This window comes from Equus przewalskii, unplaced genomic scaffold, assembly GCF_037783145.1.
Source record: "Equus przewalskii isolate Varuska unplaced genomic scaffold, EquPr2 ChrUn-13, whole genome shotgun sequence".
Taxonomy (NCBI): domain Eukaryota; kingdom Metazoa; phylum Chordata; class Mammalia; order Perissodactyla; family Equidae; genus Equus; species Equus przewalskii.
In genome coordinates, this window is record NW_027228750.1 from 6,500,836 (window position 1) to 6,516,420 (window position 15,585).

The 15,585-nt window shown below is 37.8% G+C and overlaps 1 protein-coding gene across 2 annotated transcripts in view; it reads left to right on the top strand.

Annotated features, from left to right (window-relative positions):
• Positions 1–15,585, top strand: part of SLC16A1 (solute carrier family 16 member 1) — a 39,795-nt gene that overhangs the window by 19,874 nt on the left and 4,336 nt on the right. For both annotated transcript variants that reach the window (XM_070607929.1, XM_070607930.1), the window contains 3 exons: positions 5,658–5,917; positions 10,344–10,487; positions 14,604–15,470. In XM_070607929.1, coding sequence (XP_070464030.1) covers positions 5,701–5,917; positions 10,344–10,487; positions 14,604–15,470 — 1,228 coding nt within the window. In that variant the 5' untranslated portion in view covers positions 5,658–5,700. The remainder of the gene's footprint in view (positions 1–5,657; positions 5,918–10,343; positions 10,488–14,603; positions 15,471–15,585) is intronic.

Sequence of the window (15,585 nt, forward strand, 5' to 3'; positions counted from 1 at the left end):
GTATTCTTTGGCATGGGAGAGTTATGCTTCAGATCAGAACCTGTCTGCAACTCTGGCGAGCTTGGGAATAACTTGGAAATGTCTCCTCTTACTGACTAAACCTCTGCTATAGAGAAAATGGACAGTATGTTTTCTATTCCCCTGGGGACTTCACCTTTTCATCAGCCTTGTCTGTCTACTCTGTCAATGAACAAGAATAGGTCAAGAATTATATTTTAATACGGCACAATTTCACCCATCCTGATGCGATAATCAAGGGCAACTCCTGACAGGAACAAATTTATAATTGCTATGATGACCTCCAGGCCATATTTGATCCTGTCAATCTTGACTAGAGCATCTTCTTGGGAAGTTCCAGTGCCAGGTGGATGTGAGGGAGATGCCTTTGCCTAGCGTTCTTGAACCATTTCTCCTGGATAGTAGTAAAGGAACGCTACCAAGTCTGGCCCACAGATCAGTGCTGGTCTGCTGTGCATTGCCAGTCCATGATAAATACAAGTATTGAGAGTAAGCATTTAGAAACTTTTATAGCAGTTTTTTTTTTCTTTTTTGTATATATCCAGTATGTCTCTTTATAATAGTATTGATGTATACTATTTATAAAGATATTGGTATAGGTATATGTATGTGTGTGTGTGTATATATATATGTACCTTACCTATGTGTGTGTCTATAAACAATATACTATTTCACGTGATTTAAAATTTCATGTAAATGGTATCACACTGCATGTATCTATAGTGAATTTTAGAAATAATGTTTAGTATCCATTGCATCATCTTTTCTAGTGTTCTTTGCTTATATTGCAGATGCGTTAAAGCTAAAGACTGCGTTTCCCAGGTTCCCTTGCAACTATTTCTGGATTTGATTTAAATTCTGCCTGTCAAAAATGCACTCGTGTAAAATTTGTAAGGCAGAATTAGAACAGAATTAGAGGTCTCAATGTCTAGTCACTGACTGAGATTTTGAGAAGCAGGACATTTTGATGGTGGTGTCATAGGAGGCACATGTGGTTCTGGAGCTAACCACAGAAGTCAGCAGCCTCTCCTTGTGGTGACTTCCTGATTTTGATGATCACCTGATTTGGTCAGCTGCTTCTTTTGCTGGCTTCTTAATTGTGGCAATAAGAGATATGCTTATGGAGTCAGTGGCTTTCTGGTTATAGAAGGAAGAGCAGGTCTGTTGGTGGCCTGAGTAGTGCTTTGGAAAGCTTCTTGTGTCCAGGGGAATAAATGTGGGAGTCTAGGGCCAAGAGTGAGAGCTCTGGTAAAATCCTTTTCTTTTGGGTTGGGATCCTAAAGAGCTGTGCTGTAGGACTAAGGGTGAATTGGAGGTAAACTAGCCCTCAAATGAACTGCAACCTAATTTCAAGTCATCTGGATGGGCAGAATATCTAGATCCTTAAAACATTCTTAGAGAGAGTCTGGGTTCATATAGCCCTAGGTAAATGAAAATCATGACTGGAGAAAGAAAATATCCTAGGCCCAAATTGTTAGCACAGAGAGACAAAAGGATGGAAAACACCGAAGAGAAAGAGAGTAGATACCATGGGAAGGTCCAGCTCACATCCGGTTGGAGTCTCAGAGGAGTGGAAAGAAGGAATGAGGAAGAACCAATATTTGAAGACATAGTGACTGAAAGTTTTTCAAAACCTATAGGAATTCTGTTTTGTCAGCATGATTATCTGTTAATTGTGTAATCTGTATTTTCTCAGCAGGTTTTTTGTTTTTTTTTTCAGATAATTTTCTTTATCTTGTTGGGTTTCCTCAAAGTGTAGGTTCATATTATTCATTGAATCTGGAATATCCTTAGCCATTAACCCTTGAAAATTGCCTCTTTCCCACTCTCTCCATTCTCTTCTTTCAAAGTCCCATTAGATATGCTAATCTTCCCATTCTAAACTCCATGTTTCTAAACCTTTCTCTTATAGCTTCAGAATAAAGCTCTCCCCTGACAGCTGCTTTCTTCAGACCTGTCCTCCAGGTTCTCTGTCTCTTTCCAGCTATGTTCAGTCTGCTGGTTAACCAATTATTAATTTCATTGAGTATACTTTTCATGTTTCTCAAAGTTCTGTTTGAAATCAGCTAGTTTTTTAAATAGTATTTTGTGTTTGGTGGGATGTTTTTTCTGGTTTTGTGTCTTTAATGGTTTATTTCATGCTTTTAACCATCTTAAATATCCTGTGTCCAATATCTGTGGTTCTTGAGTATCTAATCCAGCTGTGTTATATTGGCTTTACTTCACTCATGGTTAATTGATTCTTGATATGTTTTGAAATTTTAGCCTGTCAGCTTATCTTTGGCAAGGTTTTGTCTGTGAGAAATGCTTGCTGGCAAAATCAAACATAATATATCTCTGGAAGAACAACAGAAGTTTCCCCAGACATAAGCATAAGCCCACACAGGCCTGTAGTTGTGAATTCTCGGGAGTCTTCTGTCCTCTTCCTTTTCCTCTTCTTTCCTGTAACCATCCAGATAGCCAAGACAGAAGTTTGCCTGCCATCTCCTTTTGCTTCTGTATCATCTCCCTGTGCCACTGAACAGATTTTATCTCCTTTGTCACTGTCCTTGGACTATTTTGGTTTTGATCAGCTTTATTTAGGTATGAGTTACATACAATAAAATTTGCCAATTTTAAATGTACAATTCGATGAGTAATTATTGCCACAATTATAATAATAGAGCATTTCCATGGCCCTTTGGAGCCAGCCTCCTCTCCCCAACCCCTGATCTGTTTTCTATTGCTAGAAGTTTGCCTTTTCTAGAACCTAATGTAAATGTAACCATACAGAGTAGTTTTATGTCTAGCTTGTCTTCACTTATTGCTTTTGTGATTCATCCATGTTCATGGCATGCATCAGTAGTTTGTTGCTTTTTATTGCTGAGTAGTATTCCATTATATGGCTATACCAGATTTGTTTATCCATTTACTTGTTGATGGTCATTTGGGTTATTTTCACTTTGGGGCTATTATGAATAAAGCTACTAGAGAATTCTTATATAAGACTTTGTGAGGATGTATGTTTTCATTTCTCTTGAATAATACCTAGGGGTATAATGGCTGTGTTATATGTTAAATGTATATTTAACTTTATAAGGAATTGCCAAAATGTTTTCCAACCAGCTGTACCACATTGCTTTACCACCAGCAATGTGAGAGTTCCATTTGCTTCATATCCTCACCAACTCTTGGTATTACCAGTCTTAATTTTTGTCATTCTAGTAGGTAAGTATTAGTTTCTCATCATGATTTCAATTTGCATTTCACGAGCGACTAACAATTTTGAGCATTTTTTTCGTGTACTTCGTCATTCGTTTGTCTTCTTTGGTAAAGTATCTGTTGAACTGTTTTGCTAGTTTTTAATTAGATTCTTTATCGTTTTGCTATTGAGCCATAAAAGGTCTTTTTATGTTTTGGACACATTTTTTGTTGGATATATATTTTGTATATATTTTCTCCCAATCTGCAGCTTAAAATCCAATTTATAAACTTTTTATTAATTTTTTTATTTTATTTATTTTTTTTAAAGATTGGCACCTGAGCTAACAACTATTGCCAATCTTTTTTTTTTTTTCCGCTTTTTCTCCCCAAATCCTCCCAGTATATATGGTTGTATATTTTAGTTGTGGGTCCTTCTAGTTGTGGCATGTGGGATGCCACCTCAACATGGCCTGATGAGCGGTGCCATTTCCACACCCAGGATCTGAACCAGCGAAACCCTGGGCCGCCAAAGCGGAGCACATGAACTTAACCACTCAGCCACGGGGCTGGCCCCTATAAACTTTTTAATAAAAGTGCAGTTATGTGCCTTCAGAAATCTTTGCCTAATTTAAATACTGAGTCTTTCAAACCAAGAGGATGGGTTATCTATTTAGTTTAATTTCTTAGTAATATTTTATAATTTTCAGAGTACACGTCTTATACATCGTTTGTCAGATTTATCCCTATTCAGTTTTTTTTATGCTATTGTAAGTGGTATTTTTCCAAATTTCAGAGTTTGATTGTTCATTGCTCATTTATAGAAAGACAGTTGATTCCTGTTTTTTAATCTTGTATCCTGAGACATAGTTAAATTCATTTTAGTTCTAGTACCTTTTTTGTATGTTCCTTGGCGTTGCCTCCATAGACGATTATGTCATCTGTGAGTAAAGATAATTTTACTTCTTCCTTTCTAGTCTTTATGTCTTTCATTTCTTTTTCTTGCCTACATGCACTGGCTAGAACCTCTAGTACAATGTGGAGCAGAAGTGATGAAACCTGTATCTTTGCACTCAGGAAAACTTCCCCTGGGGCTGTTTCTTCCTATGCCTACAATGTCCATTGTCCTAAATCATATTTGCGGTGTTCAGATGGGTTGGAAGAAACAGTGTGTGGGAGTTGACTACTACACTATGAAGCTAGATTTGTGTTTTAGACTAAAGAGTGTTGTAGCCAAGAGTGAGCTGGTCATCTCTGGCCTGTTTTTATTGCTGTAATATACTCTGAGTGGAGATAATTTGAAATGGACATGCGAACATATGATTGCAGGATGAGTTGTAATATAAGGTGGAAGTTGGCTTTAAATAAATTAAAGGAGACCTTCATGAGAAAACAGGTAAGACAACCACTACTCACTCACTCCCATCTTCTCCTTATTCATAATCTAATAGGAAGTTTCATTTTCTAACCGCGCTATTCATTAGTACTAGGTGGCTTTAAGAAAAGGCATAATCTTGGGGCCGGCCTGTTGGTGCAGCGGTTAAGTTTGCACGTTCCACTGTGGCAGCCCAGGGTTCACCAGTTCAGATCCCAGGTGCAGACCTACGCATCACGTGGCAAGCCATGCTGTGGCAGGTGTCTCACGTATAAAGTAGAGGAAGATGGGCACGGATGTTAGCTCAGGGCCAGTCTTCCTCAAAAAAAACGGAGGGGGATAATCTTTGATTCGAAACTATCATCTTTTGACATCAGAGTTCAATTTGCGAGTTTAACTCTATTGACTTACTGTTGTGTAGGAGTTTTTCTTGTCTTATAATGGAAAAAATACCTTGATCAAAGCAATTAGATAGATAAAAGGAAACTTTTCTGAGAAACTTTTCCAGCCCATTAAATGAAATTCTTGTGTGTTCAGAATGATCTTCTGTATTACAAATTGCTCCATATTTAGTGAGTCAGGTACCTGCTTCCTAATACTTTGTCAGCATGTGAGTAGGAGAAAGTATAAAGAAAGTAAGCATTGAAGAGTACGTGCTTCAATGGGAAAAACTTCTAACATCTCTCTTAGAACCTGAAACTTTTATAGGCTATGTGTTACGTGAATTTTGCGAGAAGGTAGGTCAAACGAGGCATTTAGTTATTTATGGTAATTTGAGGCATTATATTAACTGCTAAACCAAATAGGTTTATTTGAAATACAAAGGCTACATTTATTGAAAAGAGTTTATTTCAGTTATGGTTTCCTAAATGGTGAGGAGCTATTTTCCTTTTAGCTACTAAAAACTGGGCAATATAATGGCTCTAAAACTTTTTCTGATAATGTCCTTAGAAGATAATGTCTATTGGACAAGTAACATTGAAAAACAATTCAGTTACATGAGAGCTAGGTGTAAAGGGTGGAAGTCCTTTGTTGTTGGGGGTGCTTTATTGTTGACACGCTGTTTTAATTTTATGTCTTTCAGATATTTGGATTTGAACTGCATTTGGAATTCATCTACACTTAAAATGCCACCGGCGGTTGGAGGTCCAGTTGGATACACTCCCCCAGATGGAGGCTGGGGGTGGGCAGTGGTAGTTGGAGCTTTCATTTCCATTGGTTTCTCTTATGCATTTCCAAAATCAATTACTGTGTTTTTCAAAGAAATCGAAAGTATATTCAATGCCACCACCAGTGAAGTGTCATGGATATCCTCCATCATGTTGGCTGTCATGTATGGTGGAGGTAAGTACCCCCTGAGGCCTGCTGTTTTAATTTTCATTAAGCAGCCAAAGGCTCTGAATTAGCTAACTTTATTTTCTTTCTCGGTGAGGAAGATTTGCTCTGGGCTAACATCTGCCAGTCTTCTATCTTGTATGAGGGATACTTCACAGCATGGCTGATGAGTGAAGTGGGTCCATGCCTGGGATCTAGACCTGGGTCACCAAAGTGGAGCGTGTGGAACTTTAACCACTCAGCCACGAGGCTAGCCCCAATTTTTTTTTTTTAACGTCTTATTCAGTGAGTTTTGGAATGTTATGTCTTGAAGCTTTATGTTTAGAGTCACGTTTTTCAATCCTGTTAACAATGGCAACTGAACAGCATAGTTCAAAGTCTCAGGTGAAATCTTTTCATGGTGTTAGAATTAAAGAACTGAAAAAAATCTCCCCCTTATTCCTTGTGATGTTATTAGTCCTAAAAGCATTTCAGCTGCACCTTAAATTTAAGTTTTATCAATTTTTCCCTTCTGTTTTCTTTGACATGTGAAGGAGATGTGGAAAGTAAGTTGCTTACTTAACATCATTTATTTATTTAGTTTTTGAGGAAGATTAGCTCTGAGCTAACTACTGCCAATCCTCCTCTTTTTGCTGAGGAAGACTGGCCCTGAGGCATCCATGCCCATCTTCCTCTACTTTATACGTGGGACGCCTACCACAGCATGGCTTTTGCCAAGCGGTGCCATGTCCACACCCAGGATCCGAACTGGCAAACCCCGGGCCGCTGAGAAGCAGAATGTGCGCACTTAACTGCTGGGCCACCGGGCCAGCCCCTACTTAACATCATTTAAAATACTGTTTGTTTCACCTTGGAACATCAAATCACAATTTAACGTGTAAAAGTCAAAACCTACCATAATACTTAAAATACATAGTTGCTTAGCAGAGATTCTAAAGCCAAGTATATTATTTACTCGGATTGACAATGTCTCACATTGCTTATTTAGCCAAGCTTTTATTTCTATTAATCTTCTTTTTGGGTGGCAGTTTAGTATCTCAGATTATTTTCACATGTAGCTTTTTAATAGCTAGTAAAAAAAGATTCTATATTTCAACTGTAAAGCCTTAGCATTAGGCTTCTAACCTGGTAGCACGTTCAACCACTATTTATTAAGCCCCATGCACATGTTCCACATGAGGCTAGGTGTTGTGAGTGATAGAGAACAGTGATCCTGATCCTGGCCTTTGGGAAGTTTATGATCCTGTTGAGACAATAACATAAACTCATGAAACAAGAATAAGTAGTTGAAGTCACAGTTTCATTAAATACATAATTTTAGTTGCACAGGAAGAACCAGGTGACCTGGTTGCCTTAGAGAGAGATAAACTGGGTGACTGGAACAGGAATGGGAAGACTTATTTTTCTCCACTGTATATCTTTTTGTGTCTTTTAAATTTTGAATGTTTGCCTGTTTTGTCTATTGAATTAAGTACTTTTTAAAAGAACACAAGTACTAAATGATAGTACTTAGAGTTTTTTGTAAGTTCAGAGAAATCAAAAGAGACTTTGGACATTATCTAGCTTCTGAGAGCCAATAATTTTGGAGGCTTTGAATTCCATCTACCAGGATTTCTAGGCAAGCTTTTACTATGATGGCTTGAAGAAATTGGTATAAAAATTATCCAGGTGCTCACTGTATTGTTAAGCTGACTACAAACCAGAGGTTCACATGTCACAGTTCCGAGCTGCCAAAGAGCTTGAGAGCCACTTTTTTTCCATCAAAAGTAAGTGATGTAAGTTGTTCTAATTGCACATGACACGTTCTTTTGGGAAAACAGTTCCTTCTTTGTCCTCACCCAGAGATAACTAGTACATTTCTCTGAATTTGTGTTATAACAGGCCTATAAACTGTACCCCTCTCTATTTTTAATGATAGCTAATTGGGGTCATCCTTCCTGAAATAACTCTGAAAGACAAATTGCCTACCATGAGCTTTGTGGCAGGATTTTTACTAAATGGGTTATTTTGTTTTGATTGGCTCCTAAGCGTATGTCCCATATGTCCCCTAAGAATTATCATCACTTTTATAACTGCCATAATCCTTTAACTTGTGCATTTGAGCTGCGCTCTCAACAGGAAGGTTTTGAGCTCTGAGTGGTTTAGTTTTCTTTTGTTACTGCTTTGGTTCAGAGGTACGTACTGATGCTTGTTAGAGTGTGAGTGTATGTTTTAGGGGAGGAGATCTTAGTTGCCACTCTTGTTTTTTTTAAACATGAAAGTGTAAATTTACATATTTTCAGTTTCACAGTAAGGTCATCTTAACATTCCTACTTTAGAATTTAAAATACTGCAGACTTGTCAGCATTAACTTCTATTTTACAGAGTCAACAGTATGGCAGTATTTTGATCTTTGTAATTCTGACCCTACAAAATCTGTTTCATGACTAATTTATATGGAAATATTTTATGAATATTCTTTCAGTATTTAATTCTTTCATCTTATACTAGCTGTAATTCAAATTACTTCCAAACCAGCTGTGGCCTAATATTTTCATGAAGTGACTTAGAAGGTCAATGAAAATTTCTTTATGCATATCCTTGGTTAAGCCTGAAGTCTCTTCTGGCATTGAGTTCTTGACCCAGCCCAGTAGAGAGACTTGGTGCTCTGAAACACTAGGATATCTAAAGCTTGAATTCCTTCTTGCATGTTTATTATGTATGTATTTGTCATACATACCGTAATTTGATTTTGGTTCCCTGAGACCAGATCCTGTCCTTTTAGTCTTAGAACACCATACTGCAACTCTGAGTAGTAGTACTAGAATGTAAGTAACTGGGGAATTTTCCGCAGTATTTATAGAAATAGAATATGTCAACATATGATCAGTAGTATATTCTGAAGATGCACGTTTTATTTAAAAATAGACTCACTATCTTTTAGGGAGCTAAGTATGAATAAACAGAATAAGGTCAGAATTTACTGTGCTAATAGAAGAGAAACATGATTTGTATGTCTTCTCCTTTGTAATTTAGTTCCAAAAATACAGAGTCCATGAAATGGGGAGAAAACAGGCTGGGTTTGAAACTTGGTTCTCACCAGCTTCATGACTTTGCAAGTTCAAGCATCAGTTCTTTTCTTTGTGTCCCCTCCCTACTGATGCCTTGCAGTGACCCTTCCTCACTTCCAGTCATCTCCCTTAACCAGACAGACAAGTTATGGTGTCACGTAAACAGAGTCGTCGTTTCCACAAGTCCTTCTCTGTGAGATAGAAACATAAATATATAAATAAGTGAAATTTGGTGAATGTCATTCAATTTGTAATCAGCAAATATCGTTAGCGTAATTAAGAGTTGTGTTACAACTTTTTCAGTACTTTGGGTAAGACTTTCTTATAATTAAGACGTATAAATTTAGAAAAGGAGAATTACATATTATACCTATATGTAGCAAGTAAGGAGGGGCCATTTGATTTTTTGTGTTTGAAAACTGATAGACAAAATGCATAAAATCTTTTTCTTCTTCCCGATCCTTATAATATTTCAGTTTTTATTTGGTTTCTTCTCTCACATTCAAGAAAAACTGATTTTTTTTTTTTTTTGAGGAAGATCAGCCCTGAGCTAACTGCTGCCAATCCTCCTCTTTTTTTGCTGAGAAAGACTGGCCCTGAGCTAACATCCATGCCCATCTTCCTCTACTTTATATGTGGGACGCCTACCACAGCATGGTGTGCCAAGCAGTGCCGTGTCCGCACCTGGGATCCGAACTGGTGAACCCCAGGCCGCCAAAGTAGAACATGCGCACTTAACTGCTGTGCCACCAGGCTGGCCCCTGATTATTTTGTATGCTGTGGAAATTTAATCTGGTTTTCTTAGATAGCATTCCATTTCCTATCCTCTTGAGTTAGACCCAAGGATATTTTGACTATTATATGACTTAATCTTCTCCTACAAGCATTTTTTGCACAGTATGGCTACCACGAAACAGTAATATAGGCCTGCAACCAGGTTAATTCTAGAAGACATATTCAATTCAATATCTGAGATATCTAAATGTAACTGGGACCAGTTCTTTTGTTCTGTTTTAAATTTAGATGTCATAATTGCAAAGCTACTTAAACTTGGAAAAAATAATTATGCATTTTTGTCTTTCTTCTTTTTTAAAAATATGAAACAAACCACATTTATGGCAATGTGTAAATAATGCTCTAAAATCATTTCGTCATGTCACTGTGCCTGTTCAAAAATTAAAACAGAGCAAACTACTCAATAAATGTTGATCATATCCGGGATACATCAAGGAACCTGTGAACATCCATTACCAAGGTGTTTTCAGCCTACCCTGCCTTATATATCTGTTTATTTTGGAGGACTTGTCATAGTGTCACTAATGCCTTGTGTAGATTTGAGGGGGTGGGCCTTTCTTCTGACTACTAAAGTTTTGGTTATCTCCTAGGTCCTATCAGCAGTATCCTGGTGAATAAATATGGCAGTCGTCCAATCATGATTCTTGGCGGCTGCTTGTCAGGCAGTGGCCTGATTGCGGCTTCTTTCTGTAACACTGTGCAGGAACTTTACTTGTGTATCGGTGTCATTGGAGGTGAGTTACTGTTGATGCATTTTCAAGCGTTAATTTATTGATGGCTATTTGCTATTCCCTGGCATTCATCTTTCAGATCTTTTGAGTAAAAATTCCTTCCTTATAGAAATTACTTGATTATCATTTTGAAAAACTGGCAATACATTAAGAGTACTAGAAAAGCAAACTTTTAAAGATTTTATTTTTCCTTTTTCTCCCCAAAGCCCTGCAGTACATAGTTGTATATTCTAGGTGTGGGTCCTTCTAGTTGTGGCATGTGGGATGCCGCCTCAGCATGGCTTGATGAGCGGTGCCATGTCTGCACCCAGGATCTGAACTGGTGAAACCCTGGGCTGCCGAAGCAGAGCACGTGAACGTAACCACTCAGCCATGAGGCCGGCCCCTAGAAAAGCACACTTTTAAAGAAATTGCTGTCATAGAGTAGGTGTTTGTTGCTTGTTAAATGAATGAATGAATTGGAAGAGATGATTGAATCCTTTGTCCTAAGAATAGTCAGTGGTGGTAGATAAAATGTGTATGGCAACTTGTTGCAAGGGTGGTCATTGTTTATTATTCTCTCTCATTACCTCTTCCTCCCACAGGGAGTAGGCTTCTATCGGAGCAGGAGAGAGTGTTAAACAGAAAGCAGGAATTATCTGGTAGGATGTCTAGATACATTACTGAGGCATAGAGGATTCACTTGGTAATCCCCCCTCCCCTTTTTTCAATAGCCAAATTAGAGTAATGAACTCCTGATGGATATAACAAGTAAAGATTACTCAGAATTCACAATTCAGGTACTATCACTATTAACATCTTGATGCATATCCTTCCAAACTTTTGTCTATGCACAAGCATATAACCTTTTTTTAGAACAAAAAAGGATCAGATTATGTATAATGTTTTGTAACTAGTTTCTTCACCTAACAATATATCATGAACATCTTTCCATGTCATTAAATATTCTGGTGGATAACATTTTTTAAATCTCTGTTATTCCATTGAACACACGTATACTATAATTTTATTTGACCTGTCTTAGTTAATTGTTGAATATTTAGGGCTTTTTTTTTTTTTACATTTTTTTAGTATTGAGAAACTGTATTGCATTGTAGTCCTTTGTGAACGTGAATATTTTCTTAGGATAAATTTGTAAAAGTGGAACTGCTATGTTTTTAAATATATATATAAACTAAATTTCCCTCCAGAAAGGTTATACTCATTTATAGTTCCACCACAATATATGAGAGAGGATACCCTTGACAACAATGGGATAGTATATTTTCTAATCATTGTCAGTTTAACAGATGAAGAGTATCTCCTGGTTTTAATTTCCTCTCTTTGATTATTAGGAAAGTAAATATATATGTTTGTGGCTATGTATTTTTTTGTTTTTGTTTTTGTTTTTGTTTTACAAAATGCTTATTGACTACTTTGGTGTATTCATTTTCTTATTTAAGAATAACATGTAATAACTTTACATGTTAAATTATTCTTTTGCATAAGACACAGTTAATTTTCCAAATTCGTTTTTTCATATTTAATTGTGGTAAAATACACATAACGTAAAATTTACCCTCTTAAACATTTTGATTTATTGATTGATTTATTTTTGAGAAAGATTACCTCTGAGCTAACTGCTGCCAATCCTCCTCTTTTTGCTGAGGAAGACTGGCCCTAAGCTAACATCTGTACTCATCTTCCTCTACTTTCTGTGTGGAACACCTACCACAGCATGGCTTGCCACGCAGTGCCATGTCTGCACCCAGGATCCGAACTGGCGAACCCTGGGCCACCAAAGCAGAACGTGTGTGCTTAACCGCTGGGCCACCGGACTGGCCCCTGTTAAACATTTTTAAGTGTTCACTTCAGTGGTATTAAGTATACTCACAGTGTTGTGCAACCATCACCACCATCCATCTCCAGAACTCTTTTCATCTGGCAAAACTGAAACTCTATACCCATTAAACAGTAATTCCCCATCCTCCCATCCCCCTGGAGAACCTGGCCAACTACCATTATACTTTCTGTCTCTATGAATTTGACAACTCTAAATCCCTCATATAAGTGGAATCATACAGTTTTTTGTCTTTTCGTGACTGGCTAATTAACTCAGTGTGATGTCCTCAAGGTTCATCCATGTTATAGCATATATCAAAATGTCCTTCCTTTTTAGGGCTGAATAATATTCCATTGTATGTATATATCGCATGTTATTTATCCATTCATCTGCTGATGGATGCTTGAATTGCCTCTGTCTTTTAGATATTATGAATGATGCTGCTGTGAACATAGGTGTACAAATATCTATTCCCGATAATTTTTTGCTATTGAATTTTGTTTGAAAAAAAGTGAATTTAGTCTTTTTCTACTTTTTTCCCCTCATTAAATGTCTATAATTTTCAGGTATTCAAAACTCTTGTATGATTTCTGTCTAGTGTGTTATTCTTAGTTCTCCTCTCCAAGATTATGAAAATATTTACCTACTTTCTTAAATACCCCCCTTTTTTACATTTAAAACTTCTGGATGGATGACAATATTTGACATAAAATGAGAAGAAAGAAATATAACTGTTCCCACATGGTTAGTTGTTCATTTGCTCTTTTATTCATTCATCAAATATTTATTGAGCAACAACCATATCTATGTTGGATGCTGTGGGGATAGAGCAGCAAGTCAGGCAAAGTCATGTTCTTTAATGGGAGGAGGCAGACAGTACTACTCACAAATATATGAATAAATAAGGAAAGTATCAAGTAGTGATAAATGCTATACAAAGCCTCAAAACAAAGTGTTCTGACAGGGAAGGACTGGATAGTCAAGGAAGGTGAGGGCTCGTTGAAGAGATGGCTTTAATAGAGATCTGAGTAACAGCAGAGAAGTAGCTTTGTGAAAATCTAGGGGAACAGACCCTAAGTCAGCAGCATGCTTATTAGCGCAGATGGGAATGGTCTGGTATGAGATCAGGGAGGGAGGTAAGGGGAAAGGTATGGATAGGAAGCCATTAGCAGGTTTGGAATAGGGGAGTGAGCTACTCTGGTTTATTGGTTTAAGCCTCTCTGAATAACTGAAACATAAATAGTAGGGAGCAAGAGGCCTCCAGAGGAGAACATCTGGAAGTTATTGGACTATTTACTTATACTAGCACTATTTATCAAATAATTCTTTCAGCAGTAATTTGAAATGTCACTTTTATCTTACATTAAGTGTTTATGTATGTTTCAGGTCTGTTCCTGGACATTCTGTCTACTTTCATCCATCAGTATTTACCTATTGCTCAGTCAGAGCCACACTGTTCTAATGACTGTACCTTCCATTTAAGTATCTGTTGTAGTTAGTCCCACTCTTCCCCCTGCACCACCAAAAATTTCCTGGTTGACCCCCATGTATTTGTTCACTAAGTATGTTTTAGAGTCATTTTACTTCATCTCCAAAACGAAATCCACTGACATTTTCATTGGAATCACATTAAATTAGTGCATTCATTTGGAGAGTATTGACGTCCTGACAATGTTGTGTTTTATTATCCAAAAACTTTGTGTGGGTGTCCTTTTTAATTCACCAACGCTTCAGGAAAGTAACACAGTTGTAGGTATGTAAATTATACATTTTTTGGGTTTTGGTACTGTTGTAAAAGGAATAAATTGTATTGCATTTTCTGTTGTAAAAGTCTTTTCTATTAGATAACTGTCTACTCCATGATCTTCTATGGTTTTAATCCTTCAGGTAATTTTGGTAAATTTGACTAATACACAGTTATTTGTTCAAATAATATAAACAAAAATAATAAAAATAACTAACATTTATTGACTGCTTACTACATGCCAGGCACCTGTTCTAAGTGCTTTACTCACAACAGTGCTACGCGCCTGTTTTCCATATTAGGAAATAGTCACAGGAGGGTCAACGTGTCTGACATCACTACACAGCCAATAAGTGGTGATGCTGAGATTTGAACCCACGTAGTCTGGTTTTAGAGTCCACGCTTTAAACCGCCACTCAATCTAATAACGAAGATTTTGTCTCCTTTCCATTATTTATACCTCCTATTTTAATTTCTTTGTCTGGTTAAGTAATTCCAAATCTATTTCTGATTTTTATTACAGTATGTGATTATTTTTTCCTCTCCACCCCAGGTCTTGGGCTTGCCTTCAACTTGAATCCGGCTCTGACCATGATTGGCAAGTATTTCTACAAGAGGCGACCCTTGGCAAATGGACTAGCCATGGCAGGCAGCCCTGTGTTCCTGTCTACCCTGGCCCCCCTCAATCAGGCTTTCTTCGGTATCTTTGGCTGGAGAGGAAGCTTCCTAATTCTTGGGGGCTTCCTATTAAACTGCTGTGTGGCTGGAGCCCTGATGCGGCCAATAGGGCCCAAGCCAACCAATGCAAAGAAAGAGAGGTCTAAAGAATCCCTTCAGGAAGCCGGAAAACCTGATGCACAAAAAGGGGCAGGTGATGCAAATACAGATCTTATTGGAGGATACCCCAAGGAGGAGAAACAGTCAGTCTTCCAAACAATTAATAAATTCCTGGACTTATCCCTGTTCACACACAGAGGCTTCTTGCTATACCTCTCTGGAAATGTGCTCATGTTTTTTGGACTATTTACTCCTTTAGTCTTTCTTAGTAATTATGGCAAGAGTCAGCATTACTCTAGTGAGAAGTCCGCCTTCCTTCTTTCCATTCTGGCTTTTGTCGACATGGTAGCCAGACCTTCTATGGGACTTGTAGCCAACACAAAGTGGATAAGACCTCGAGTTCAGTATTTCTTTGCTGCTTCTATCGTTGCAAATGGAGTGTGTCATCTGCTAGCACCTTTATCCTCCAGCTATATTGGGTTCTGTGTCTATGCGGGATTCTTTGGATTTGCATTTGGGTGGCTCAGCTCCGTATTGTTTGAAACACTGATGGACCTTGTTGGACCTCAGAGGTTCTCCAGCGCTGTGGGATTGGTGACCATTGTGGAATGCTGTCCTGTCCTGCTGGGGCCACCACTTTTAGGTACAGTATGTCTTTCTACTTCTGAGGTTCTGTTAGCATGAAACACGCATAGAAGATTGGGAAGGTGATAGAAGGCAGAGATCAGTGAGCCGCTTGATGGCGGAGAGCAAGTCTT